Genomic DNA, 12,833 nt, shown 5'->3' on the forward strand with positions numbered 1-12,833 from the left:
TGAAGAATAATAACAATTTTTGCACAATAAAATACGCAAGTGGTAAATCTTGAAAACCATACAGCGGATCCATTCATATTTGAGATGAGATGCAGAACGAGAACTACATAGATACAGACACGATCAGCAGAAAAAGTAAACTCCGGTCACCAAAATTATTCAAGACCAGTATTTCTTCTAAGCACTCAGATACGACTTGAATCTCTCCCAAACAAGAATCTCCTCGACCAGTCACCAACTACAAGAAACCGTGTACGCCAGCTAACTTGCTTACTGCATGCAAATAATTCACCATAAATCGACAAATTTAGCCATCCAAGTTTAAAACCATTAGCTTCATTGAACACAAAGCTAATTACTGACCTTGCATACACAGAATACCAAAGCCATTGCGTACTACGACCCATGGAAACCCAGTCTCCAGGCAGCTCCGCAGCTGTTTGTTCCCCACCAAGTGGTGCGAACTGACCCAGATGTCGATACCTGAAATTCAGAATATTTGAAGCATTTTAAGATCTAATGTTACAAAACCACATAATATATGAAAAGCAAATAAGAGGAGACATCATTTGGCTCAATATGAGACAGATTTCAGCTGGAAATGCATCCAAGACAAGTTTAAAGTTACAATAGGTTTAATACAACTGAACAAAATATCATTCTTGGTTAAAATTTGTAGTAATCCCTATTTCTTATTCAGTGTAAATCTACTGGAGATTCCACATATACGCATCTCTCAAATCCTTGGCGTTGATACAGGTTGTCTACCCTAATATAAACATTTGAGTTCTAATCAAAATGAGAATGTTGATAGAATTCAAATATGAATATATACAGGGTTGTGAGTCATGAACTCAATTGTTTTCTAGAACCACTTAGATGGACATAGACACACAAACAAGATGTTTTCCATGGACATTGAGAGCATCAAAAAATTCTTCCACTTTCCTTGAACATAAAATCTATCAAGGTACTCAAGCCATAAGATAATGTCTTGAGCTAGACACTTGGAACTCTTTTCCCACTTCTTGAACCTCTTAGGTCGATCAATGTAGATTTTGTTCACGAAAACCGTCTGCGGTAGGAGTTGGTTACTGTAGCCACCGAGGCACATATTTGTACACTGAGAAATATGACAGAGCACACTACTTTCCAAATCTAAACTTAGCTAAACATAGTCTATCCATCTTTATCAAATTTGCCGGTTTGGCAAATAATTATTTTCTTAATCCCATAACCAAGCACATTACAGTTAGGTAACTTATTGGGCTTGACACGTATTCATAAATAAAAATAAAAAAGATTAAAAAGCATACTGACAATGAAACGAAACATAGTTTTCCAAAAATCTAGTCAACGAACACCCGAAAAAGATTTTCTCATTGAGAACGACTCTAACATGAATATGCCGTCGTTTCATATTACAAACTAACTCCAACTCACAATCCCTGTGCTGCAAATTCAAGTTTACCAATCCATCTGTATTTCCATTCATTTAAGATGTTTCTTAAAGATCTTCGTAAAAGATCACTAGGACCATTGGAAAGCTCGTGGAATTATCCTCTTCTCAGCGTCGACTCAAGTCTCCTTCTTATTCTTCATAAAGATTTTTGCTAATGGAATAATTCAAAGCCAAGTATTTAGTCTCTGTATCGAAGGATTCATTATGCTTTAATGAAATCTATAACTTTTCAAAAAAGGAAATAGATACTGCTCGATCATAAACAGAAAAAAGAATGCAGCATTGTCTGAGGTTTAGAAAAGGAAAAGGCGAGAAAGCTAGAAAGAGCACAAGGCAGGACTGCATACACCATAAACAAGAGATGAAACTATATTTTATCTCAAATGGCACGGTTTAATTAATTAAATTCCAACTTTCTGTTTGTAATCGGCAAGGTCATCTCATATCCGTTGGCCTCTCAAATAAACATCCCAATTATCACTAAATAGCTTACGTCACATTTACTAATACTTTGTGAAAAATGTTTAATCTCCTCTGCTTTCAGTTGAGTGGCCTATAGTTTACATTTCAGGATAAAAAATAAAATAAAATTGTTTACTAAAACGAACTAAAGAAATCGATGTTCAATGTAAAAAATTGACTCGTATGAACTAAAAAATCAGTATGATGGTGTTCAAAATAAAAATCGAGAGATGCCCATGACTAAAAAAAACAAATGACAAGAAAAGCTTACTGAAACGGGAGAAATTCATGTCGACCTCCACTTCTGAACTTACGAGGACCTTCTGGCTGCTGTTCACATTTCTTCCTCATATTAAAGCACCTAGAAAGGTATGCTCCTTGTTGAGCAGCAACCTTGTACATAAGATATTAAATTGAAACTCGGTATGTGAGAAGCAAAAGAATGGAAAAATGGACAGCCCAGCAAACTTACTTGAGCAGTAGCAGGAAGGCTCTTCATCTGTTTATCACAGACTGAGAGTGCTAACTTGAACTCTTCAATATTTACCTCTTTTTTATTATTTCCATATATATCTTGCAGGAAGTCAGTAACTTCAAGCAGATGTTTGCTCTTCAAATACAGTTCCACCTGAGGGTAACGTATGATGATATCTTCAATCACATCTTGAAATTCTTCCATAGTTAGGGTACCAGAATTGTCTTTGTCTGCAGCTTTAAATATGGATGATATATCTTCCTGAAAAATCAACAGTTGATGATGGCAATGCAGTACTATAGAAAAATCTATTCCTGTAACCTAAAGTATTAAACTGGAGGTTTATATTCTACCTTAACAAATCTAATGGAGGACATGAAGTCGTTTTATGCAACTACAATAAGATTGTTACACTGTGCACTGGCTGCTTATAAATAGAAGGAGAAGGCAACAACCGTTTCTGCACATATATTCCTATATTTCCATTTGTTTGTACTCCTTTCTGTAATCCTAACTTCAAGATCATACATTATCAATTTATTTACAGTTGGTGAACGAAAACTATTCTCATAAAAAGCTTATTCCGCTTAATATATAGCACTCAAGTACATTTTCCTGCTGATTTAATATGTTGGTCATTAAAACTCAAGAAGAAACTGCTTATTTTGATTGTTGTTTCTCAAGCTTTACAAATATAATTCAAAAGTGACCTGGAAAGAGGGATTACTTACTAAGAAGGTATAAACGTATTCAGTGTTCTGGTATTTTATAAAATTATCAGAGAATGAATTTGTAAGATGGAAGGTGTCATGGTAATTCAAATCTAACAAATGTTGCCTATAAATAGACAAAATAATGTGCAAATCGAACTTTACCATGACTTTACGTTGATCTACAGTGGCACAATCACCAAGGGCAAATACATCCTCACATCCCTTCACTCGCAACCATTCATCAATCGCAAGGATACGCCTGGTGCCCTGCAAGTAGAACGGCCAGTCACTGTGTGTATGTACTCATCTGGACCACAATTAACAAAAGCGAGTACATGATGACCCGGAATCAATTAATCAATAACAATGTGTGCAGATATATGATAGGTAAAAAGAATAAATCACAATTCAAAACATACCTGGCCAATTTGTTCCATGAAGTCCTTCACAACCGGCCGAGTCCCAACACCAGTTGACCATACAACCATTCCATGTGGTATAGAAACATCCTCCCCCGAAACCTTTTTCTTCATGTTGATTGTTCTGTCTGAAACGCTCATGACTCTATGTCCTGTTAAAACTTTAATACCATCTCTTTGGAATTTCTGCTCGGCAAATGAGCTAATCCTTTCATCAAACCTGCAGACACATGAGATACCACAGTTTCTGAGTCATTCTCTGCTTCCCAACAAGAAACACTGAGAAAGTATGGCTACCATTACTTACGTGTTCAAGATGTGATCGCCAGATTGGATCACAGTTATGTTTACAAAATCTTTAACCGAGGGATAAATTTTTACCAAATCATCATGTACAAAATCATGCAGCTCTGCTGCAAATTCAACACCAGTTGGACCCCCTCCAACTATTACAAAGTGGAGGTTAGTCTGTCGCTCGTCGTCAGTCAGCCCTGGAAGCACGGCTTTCTCAAAACAATCTATCACTGTCCTCCGAATTCTTTGAGCATCCTCTACTTCCTGCATGAAATTTAATAACTTTCTGGTAAAAGGTATAAAAGCACATGGCAGCTGAATTTATTAATTAAAGAACATCTTAGTTTCAATCTTTGAATATGGACAATACCTTGAGAAAGTGGCAGTTCTCCAATACACCAGGAGTATTAAATGTGTTTACTTGTGCTCCACATGCTATAACCAAGAAATCGTATTCTAAAGAAAAGTCATTATTCCCAGCTAAATTTCCATCAACACTGGACCTGCAGAAAATGTGCTTGCTCACAGGATCGATCTTAAGGCATTCTGCCTCCCAGTACCTAACTTCTCCATTTCTCTGTCAATAAAAATGGTAAAAAGCAAACAGCTAAATATCCTACAATCAATTTTATAAAAAAAAAACCTAGGCAAAACAACAAAAAGGTTCTTATGAAAAACATGTAAAACCATTCACAATAATTAAAAGGACAACCAAAATTAGTTGAAAACATACCCAGATAACAAAACAAATAGGAAATACGCCATGAAAAGTTGAACAACGAGACATAATAAACAAATTTCTTCAAACATAAATTACCTTTTTTATCATGTTTCGAACTGGTTCTACAATGCTTCGTGCCTCAACTGTTCCACATGTCACACTAGGTAACAATGGGGTAAATGCAAAGTAATTTCTGGGTGAAACCACCTGAACATCATACGATGAAATATCCAGATCTTTCAGGAAGCTAACACCAGCCCAGCCTGTTCCAAGCACTACCACTCTTTTCTTTTGTGTTTCATTTAGATTTTTTGTCTCTGATCTACCACCATCTGAAGGTGATTCTGCATATGCAATCAGGCCTCCGCTACTGTGAACAGGCAGGAAAAAAAGGCAAATATACAATTTCAATTTGCTGAAAACATGAAGAGAATGATTAAGTTCATGTACTTTTAATGTAAATCACGTAATAAGAATACATATAAAATTGAAACTTTGCTAAGTGGATAAAAGAAATTGCATATTCTTAAATGAGTGATATAATCATGGAAAAGTAACAATGTGATCGATGAATGAATCAGTCCTACATCTATCAATCTTAATATCAGGAACCATAGTACCGTAACAAATCAACTTTGCAAGGATAGTTTCATGTAAGCATCAATGATATGATCGATTGGGGGATAATTGAGCTACAATAACTCGGTTTTTAAAATATTGAATACCGATAAATTAAATCGAGTTTAATTTCAAATCAAGCAAAAGACAATCAAAATAATCTTTGTAGAAAACAATTAAATATTTTGAAAAATATTTGAAAGATATGCAAGTTGAATGTGTGAAAATATTTTGGTTGAAACATTTATCAAACATTTTGTATGCAATATTTTGTTATTTGAAAAACACATAAAATAATTCAACACTGCATCTTAAAAATAGTAACAATAATTAAATGCAATAAATAAATAGACACGAATTTGTTTATGAATGTGTGGAGATTAACAACTCCTACGTCACCCCAACTTCCACCTAAGAAGGATTTACTAAAAGACTTTGATTTATACAAATCCTTGTACAAATTCATTTCAACTTAGGACATATCTATTGTCTAATTAAAACTACCAGCACACTCTAATAATGTTCAACGTATCTTATGTCAATACTACAAACACAATTTTTAATGTCTTTGTGTGAAGACTTACTCATCTAAACTTTGAAGCTCAACTCTCATGTATACGTGTGAATGATTGTGTGTGAGTATTTAATCTATTATAGTGTGTATTTATCTTTCAAATGTATCCCTACACACAAAGAAAAAGCTCTCACTAAGCTAATAAATCTATTAAGACTTCCCTTCTTGGGTTTGCTCTCATTCTAGCTAATATTTTTCATATATGCTGCTCATGCTTTGAATCTTTTTCAAAGCTTGTATTTGACCTTCAATATGTTGTATTTATTGCCTCCAATAGTGATATAAACATTAGATACAAGAATATGACCGTTTGGAAATCTTGTGTACGGATATTGCAACGGTCAAATTCGTATTCTGGCCATTTTGCGAAACTGGGTTGTTGATGATCTGATCTGATGCGCTTGGGTCTGATTTGTTCTACCATCAGATCATTTTGGTCTAATATGGCCGATCTGTTTGGTCTGACTTGAGCTGAACCAAGTCAAGCTGATCAAGTCGAGCTGCTCTGTTCTTTTTATTATAACTCTTGATTCATCGATGTCTGGACAAAGTGGTAAACATAAAAGTTGTAGTCCTTTATATTTGCTTTCTATGGAATCAAGAATTATTAGATATGAATAAAAACGTGATAGTTAGAAACACGCTTCTTTCATTCTTGTTCTATAAATTGGCTGTACCAGACACTTCTATCATATGATACAATATACAGATTTGCTCACATCAAATGGAGCTTCTAGCATAATAGCTAACATGGTATCAGAGCAATAGGTTTTCCGCGCGATTTGCGTGATTTCTCTGATTTTTTCTGCGATTTCTCTGTTTTCCATGGCGAGAGGAAATCCAACTCCACCTCTGGCAAATCAAGATCCAAATTCGGTTTCGCATGCCTCCAGCAGTCGAATCAGCTTTGAAGATTCGAGTAGTCCCTTTTATCTTTCAAATGGAGATAATCATGGTCTGAATTTAGTCTCACATCCACTTACAGGTGCAAATTACAACACCTGGAGCAGAGCCATGACTATGGCACTTAACGCAAAGAACAAATTAGGATTTATCGATCGCACCATTCCGCGGCCGTCTCCAGAAGATTTGCTGTATGGCGCATGGATACGGTGTAATAGCATGGTAATATCCTGAATTTTAAATTCTGTTGTGAGGGAAATAGGTGATAGCTTGATGTATATTCCTACGGCCTATGAGATTTGGATCGATCTTAGAGATCGTTTTCATCAAAGTAATGCGCCAAGGATTTTTCAAATTAATAAGGTGCTGGGTGGTTTACATCAAGGATCAATGGATGTGAGTGCTTATTATACTCGACTGAAAACACTATGGGATGAATTGAAGGATTTTCAACCAATCTCAGTTTGTCACTGCGGATCGATGAAGGAATGGGTGAGTTACCAAAATCAGGAATGTGTAATGCAGTTTCTGATGGGTCTAAATGAGTCCTATGCTCAGATTCGAGCTCAAATATTGATGATGGATCCTACTCCACCAATATCTAAGATATTTTCGATTGTCATCCAAGAGGAGCGGCAACGCTCAATTCACCATGACATTTCCAAGTTGTCACCAGATTTGAATGTCTTATATCCTAACGTGGCTGCTGTTAAGGTTTCTAAATATGTGAAAAATGACAAGCCTGCAGGTGGTAAAGTAGATAAATTTTGCTCCCACTGTCAGTGGCCTGGGCATACTGCTGATAAATGTTTTAAGTTGCATGGTTATCCTCCTTCACATCCAAAGTATAAACCACAACAGCAACCACATAAAGAAGGCATTTCTATGGCGCATGCGAGTTCTTCTACTGCTGAATCACCATTTAGTTCAGAACAGGTCAAGCATCTCATTGCTCTCTTAAGTTCTCAGCTTCAACATGGTCCTGGATCTTCTCAGGTTTCTCAACAACATGAACCCTCTGTTTCATGCTTCCATGGTATATACTCATTATCTCTAAGTTCTAATATCATTTCAAATTCTAGTTGGGTGCTTGACACAGGGGCCACACATCATATTTGTTGCTCTTTCTCCTTGTTTCACTCACACCGACGATTTGAGTCCACCGTCACTTTACCTGATGGTTCTACTGTTCCTGTCACATGCATTGGAAGCATATTTTTGTCACAGAGTTTGATCTTGAGTGATGTGCTGTTTGTCCCTCAATTTCGTTTCAATCTGCTTTCCATCAGTGCACTTACCCAGAAAATGTCATATTCAGTCACATTTTTGTTCCAATCTTTGTCATATCCAGGAGTCCGTGACGGCCAAGATGATTGGGACGGGTAGAAGAATTGGAGATCTCTATGTTCTTGAACTTCCAAGTATTTGTACTGTTTCTGCTAATAAGTCTGAACTTTGGCATTATCGTATGGGACACCCTTCATTCACTAGACTATCTGTTATAGGCAATGAGTTGAACTTCCACCCTGTAAATGATAATTTGGATCACTGTTCTATTTGTCATCTTTCTAAACAAAAAAGGTTACCTTTTACTTCCAACAATTCTCTTTCAGAAAGTTCTTTTCATTTACTTCACATTGATGTTTGGGGTCCTTTTCATCCGATAAGTGTTGAAGGGCATAAGTACTTTTTGACGATTGTGGATGATCATTCTCGTTTCACTTGGGTATACATGTTAAAGGCTAAGTCTGATGTGCTAACAATTTTTCCAGAATTCTGCAATATGATCTTTACACAATTTGGACAGTCTATCAAATCAGTTCGTGCCGATAATGCCCCTGAATTGAACTTTTCCGATTTTTTTAAGCCCAAAGGCATTCTTGCTTTTCATTCTTGTGTTGAGAGGCCACAACAAAATTCTGTTGTGGAAAGAAAACATCAACATATACTTAATGTTGCTCGAGCCTTAGCCTTCCAATCAAGTATTCCTCTAGTATATTGGAGTGACTGCATACTGACAGCTGTTTACTTAATCAATAGAACTCCTTCCACCTTGTTGTCCCATAGAACTCCTTTTGAATTGCTGTACCATAACCAGCCTTCTTATCAACACATGAAAGTGTTTGGTTGTCTTTGTTTTGGCTCCACTCTTTTACATGGTCGAACCAAATTTTCACCAAGAGCAATCAAATCTGTGTTCCTTGGATATCCTCCAGGCTACAAAGCCTACAAACTACTTAAGTTGGACACCAATGAGATCTACATTTCCAGAGACGTCATTTTTCATGAAAACATTTTTCCCTTCAAAGATGATTCTTCACATCCAGCTGATCTTGACGTGTTTTCCCTCACTGTTTTGCCCACTCATATTGACTCCTCTTCTCCTTTAGACATCCCTTTCAATCATCCCCAGGCCGTTCGTTCTCGTCGCATTCCTGTGCAACCAGCTCATTTGCGTGATTATCAATGTTATGCCATTAAATCCTCTACTGCTCACCCCCTATCTTCAGTTATTAATCCCAGTAGGTTATCCCCTTCATATCAGATGTTTGTCAATAATGTTTCTTCAATTGTTGAGCCTCAAAACTTTGCCCAAGCTGTTGTTCAACCTGAGTGGAAAAATGCCATGGATGAAGAACTTCGAAGCCTTAGAGAGCAATGGCACTTGGTCTATTGTTCCATTACCTCCTGATAAACGCGTTGTTGGGTGTAAATGGGTGTATAAAGCAAAGTTTCGGGCTGATGGTTCATTAGAGAGATATAAAGCTCGGTTGGTTGCCAAGGGATACACTCAACAAGAGGGTATTGATTACTTTGAAACATTTTCCCCTGTTGCAAAGTTATCTTCTGTCAAAACTCTCCTTGCCCTTGCAGCTGCCCAAGGATGGTCCCTTATGCAACTAGATGTTAGTAACGTTTTTTTGCATGGTGACCTCGATGAAGAGGTATATATGGCGTTGCCTCCTGGTTATCAACGCCAGGGGGAGTCTTTACCCCCTAATGCAGCGTGTAAGTTGCATAAATCGTTGTATGGACTTAAGCAAGCTTCGAGGCAATGGTTTGCAAATCTTCTACATTGGTCAAGATGGGTTTTGTTCAATCTACTGCGGACAGTTCCTTGTTTATTAGAGCCAATGACAGAGTGTTTCTGGCTTTATTAGTGTATGTTGATGACATTGTCATTGCCACTAATAACCACAATGAAGCTGCCAGTTTGAAGAGCCTCTTACATAAGCAATTTAAGTTGAAAGACTTGGGGGAATTGAGATATTTTCTTGGAATTGAAGTTGCAAGATCATCTCGAGGTATCTCAATATGCCAACGACACTATGCTCTCCAAATAATCAATGATGCGGGATTACTTGGGTGTAAGCCGCGCACAACTCCCATGGACTTTGGATCAAAACTTAATCAAGATGATAGTGAATTAATTGCTGATCCATCTGAGTATCGAAGGGTGATAGGTAGACTTCTATATCTCACCATCACACGCCCGGATTTATCTTACTCGGTGAACAAATTAAGTCAGTATGTGTCCAAGCCAAGAGTTGCTCATATGCAGGCTGCACATTCAGTACTTAAGTACATCAAAGGTACTGTGGGCCAAGGACTATTTTATGGGTCATCATCTGATCTAAAGTTGAGTTGTTTTTCAGATTCAGATTGGGCTTCATGTCCCGACACACGAAGGTCAGTCACTGGTTTTTGCATTCTGCTTGGGGAATCACTGATTTCTTGGAAATCGAAGAAACAGCAGACAATATCTAAGTCTTCTGCGGAAGCTGAATACAGGGCTATGGCCGATGCTACTTGTGAAATTATGTGGCTGTCTTCACTTCTTAAGGATTTGCATGTACAACTCCGTGAACCAGCTGCTCTATTCTGTGATAATAAGGCAGCAGTGCACATTGCATCTAACCCGGTATTCCATGAACGAACTAAGCATATAGAGATTGACTGCCACTTGGTTCGTGAGAAGGTTCAAGCTGGAATAATCAAGATTTGGCATGTTTCCTCGAAGTTACAACTCGCAGACCTATTTACTAAGCCTATCCTACCTGTTCAGTTTCGTTTTCTGCTCTTCAAGATGGGAATTATTAATATTCATTCCTCATCTTAAGGGGGACTGATCAGACTGAGCTGGTTGTTGTTTCTGTTTCCATCAACTCAATCTTGCAACTAATATTTCGCCTGGATAACTTCTGAATTAACTGAGCTGTTGTGATATATAACTTGTGTATAATTGAGTTTTCTACTCAACCGTCTTGGCGGCTTGTCATTTGCATCACCTAACTGTGAGATATCGTCAAAAAACTGCAGCTCACCAGATTTTTAGTTTGATTGCTTTCGAATTTCAACTTCCAACTTGACATAGCAACTTCATTCTTGAGTAAATATGTTACAAATACCATAACAAGTTTTGTAATCATCAAAATCAAGATTGCTTGTATTTGTCAAGTGTCAACCAAACAATCAACTAAGTTGAAACATCCGATGTATGCATTAAACATTGCTGAGTAAGTTCTACATAAAGTCTCAATTGAAATTCCCACAAGAAAAAACTGTAGAAGCAATAATATTCATCCAAGAGGTAGTGTAAATATTTCACAATAAACGGGTAGGATATTGTCTTCAGAACTGAAATTGAATTTAGAAAATAAAGCTGCTGAATATAAAATTTTTAAAAATGCATTAAAAAATTATCAACCAGGATTGCATCTTTCGAGCTCATTTTAACTTTAGCAAAAGACTGACTTTCACATAAGTTTTCAGACTGATAGAACATTCACGAAACAGAATCGAATGCTAACCATCAAAGTTAGATTTAACCAGGGACAAGACTTTGAGTATTTTTTTGCTACTTTTGTATATCTTTAGAGCATTAACTTAGGACATTCAAGTAATTTCTCAGGCAACAACGAGAAATTAATTCCTCAGTTGTCACCGAAAAAAAATCGTAATGTTAGTAGCCCTTGTAATACTTCTTCTTTGTGTGAACCCGTGTCAAAACTTTTAAAATGTGTTTATGCTAATGCAAAAATCAGTCGAGCATAGAATTATTAACCATCTATAACCTACAACTTATGGTAAGTCTGAGCACAAAAGCACCAAAATCATGAAAAGCTCTATGTAGCAGGTTTTTTAAGTGAATTTTTTAAAATAAAAGTTGGAGCGGCTTTATATTTAAACAAGGTAGTTAAATATGTTTTTCCATATTTTCTTAAAAAGCTCAAGAAGAAGCACTAGAAGCTTTAAGTTTAGTTTCCTATAAAATAAATCATTTTGTTGTATGAAATGCTCGACAAGGAGTTAAAAACTCGTCCAAACATAAAGAAACCACTTAAAAGGATCTTTTAAAAAATAATAATACGAACCTTTTCAGAAAAAAGATTCTCCCTCGAAGCACACTTTTAAGCGAAGATTCAAATCATCATATTATCTTGAAGCAACAGAAATCATTTTGAAATGGGGTCGACGATTTACCAAACAAAAAAAACAACCTAATATCGGTAAGCAGAACAATTCCAGTGGAGAACACTAGGCAGGGGGAAAAGGTAGACAGTGAAAACTAAGATCTGGAAAAACAAGAAAAACGGAGGACGCAAAAATGGGATTACATTATACAATAATAATTCCAAAATCGAAGCAATCTGAACCTCCCGGAAACAAAACACAGTTACATATTTACTAAGAATCGTCATAAATCCCAGTCCATGAATAAATAAAAAACCTCTGTAGGAAGAAATGAAACCTGAGAGAGCATAGCACCAACAGCTTGGTGGAAGCAGAGTTGTGGCGGAGAATCCTGCTAAAACAGGCGAGAAATCTCATCTCTTCAGTGTTGTTCGATGATCGGGAAGAGATTAAATTTGTTGTAAAATGACACTGGATCTACAATTGTCAGTGAAAACAAGATCCTTGCTGTAAAACCAATGCTATCTCACTTACGGAGTGTTTCTCATTCAATTTCTCACATAATTGGAACACGTTTTTCTCACAATATTTCATAGAAGTTATATATTTGTTTATTACTAACAAATTGCACATGCTTTACGCTCGATTGATTAACGATCAAAACATAATTACGAAATTTATATATTATTTAAAATCGTTTGAATAATATAATGTTTAAAAGAATTTTTCAATCTACACATATCAAAATACAATAGATAAAATAACATTATGATCATA

At 36.4% G+C, this 12,833-nt stretch overlaps 1 protein-coding gene across 1 annotated transcript; it reads right to left on the bottom strand.

Annotated features, from left to right (window-relative positions):
- On the bottom strand, positions 1–12,632 carry LOC142522363 (external alternative NAD(P)H-ubiquinone oxidoreductase B1, mitochondrial-like). Its single transcript, XM_075625692.1, has 10 exons — positions 12,394–12,632; positions 4,643–4,916; positions 4,196–4,402; positions 3,839–4,089; positions 3,532–3,751; positions 3,275–3,379; positions 2,397–2,660; positions 2,196–2,317; positions 364–483; positions 1–273 (listed from the first exon to the last, which is right to left on the bottom strand). Exons 1-10 carry the CDS (start codon positions 12,471–12,473, stop codon positions 186–188), a joined length of 1,731 nt encoding a protein of 576 aa, XP_075481807.1. The 5' UTR covers positions 12,474–12,632; the 3' UTR covers positions 1–185.
- Between the last annotated feature and the right edge of the window lie 201 nt (positions 12,633–12,833).

Source organism: Primulina tabacum, chromosome 13, assembly GCF_025594145.1.
Source record: "Primulina tabacum isolate GXHZ01 chromosome 13, ASM2559414v2, whole genome shotgun sequence".
Classification (NCBI taxonomy): domain Eukaryota; kingdom Viridiplantae; phylum Streptophyta; class Magnoliopsida; order Lamiales; family Gesneriaceae; genus Primulina; species Primulina tabacum.

What these genes read in the sequence shown, in the direction of transcription:
- LOC142522363 (XM_075625692.1), bottom strand. Translation starts at nt 12,473, where the DNA reads ATGAGATTTCTCGCCTGTTTTAGCAGGATTCTCCGCCACAACTCTGCT. An exon ending in GCCTTCCTGCTACTGCTCAA is followed by an intron (nt 2,318 to 2,396) that starts GTAAGTTTGCTG and finishes CTTATGTACAAG; the next exon opens with GTTGCTGCTCAACAAGGAGC. An exon ending in TGGTATTCTGTGTATGCAAG is followed by an intron (nt 274 to 363) that starts GTCAGTAATTAG and finishes ATTTGCATGCAG; the next exon opens with TAAGCAAGTTAGCTGGCGTA.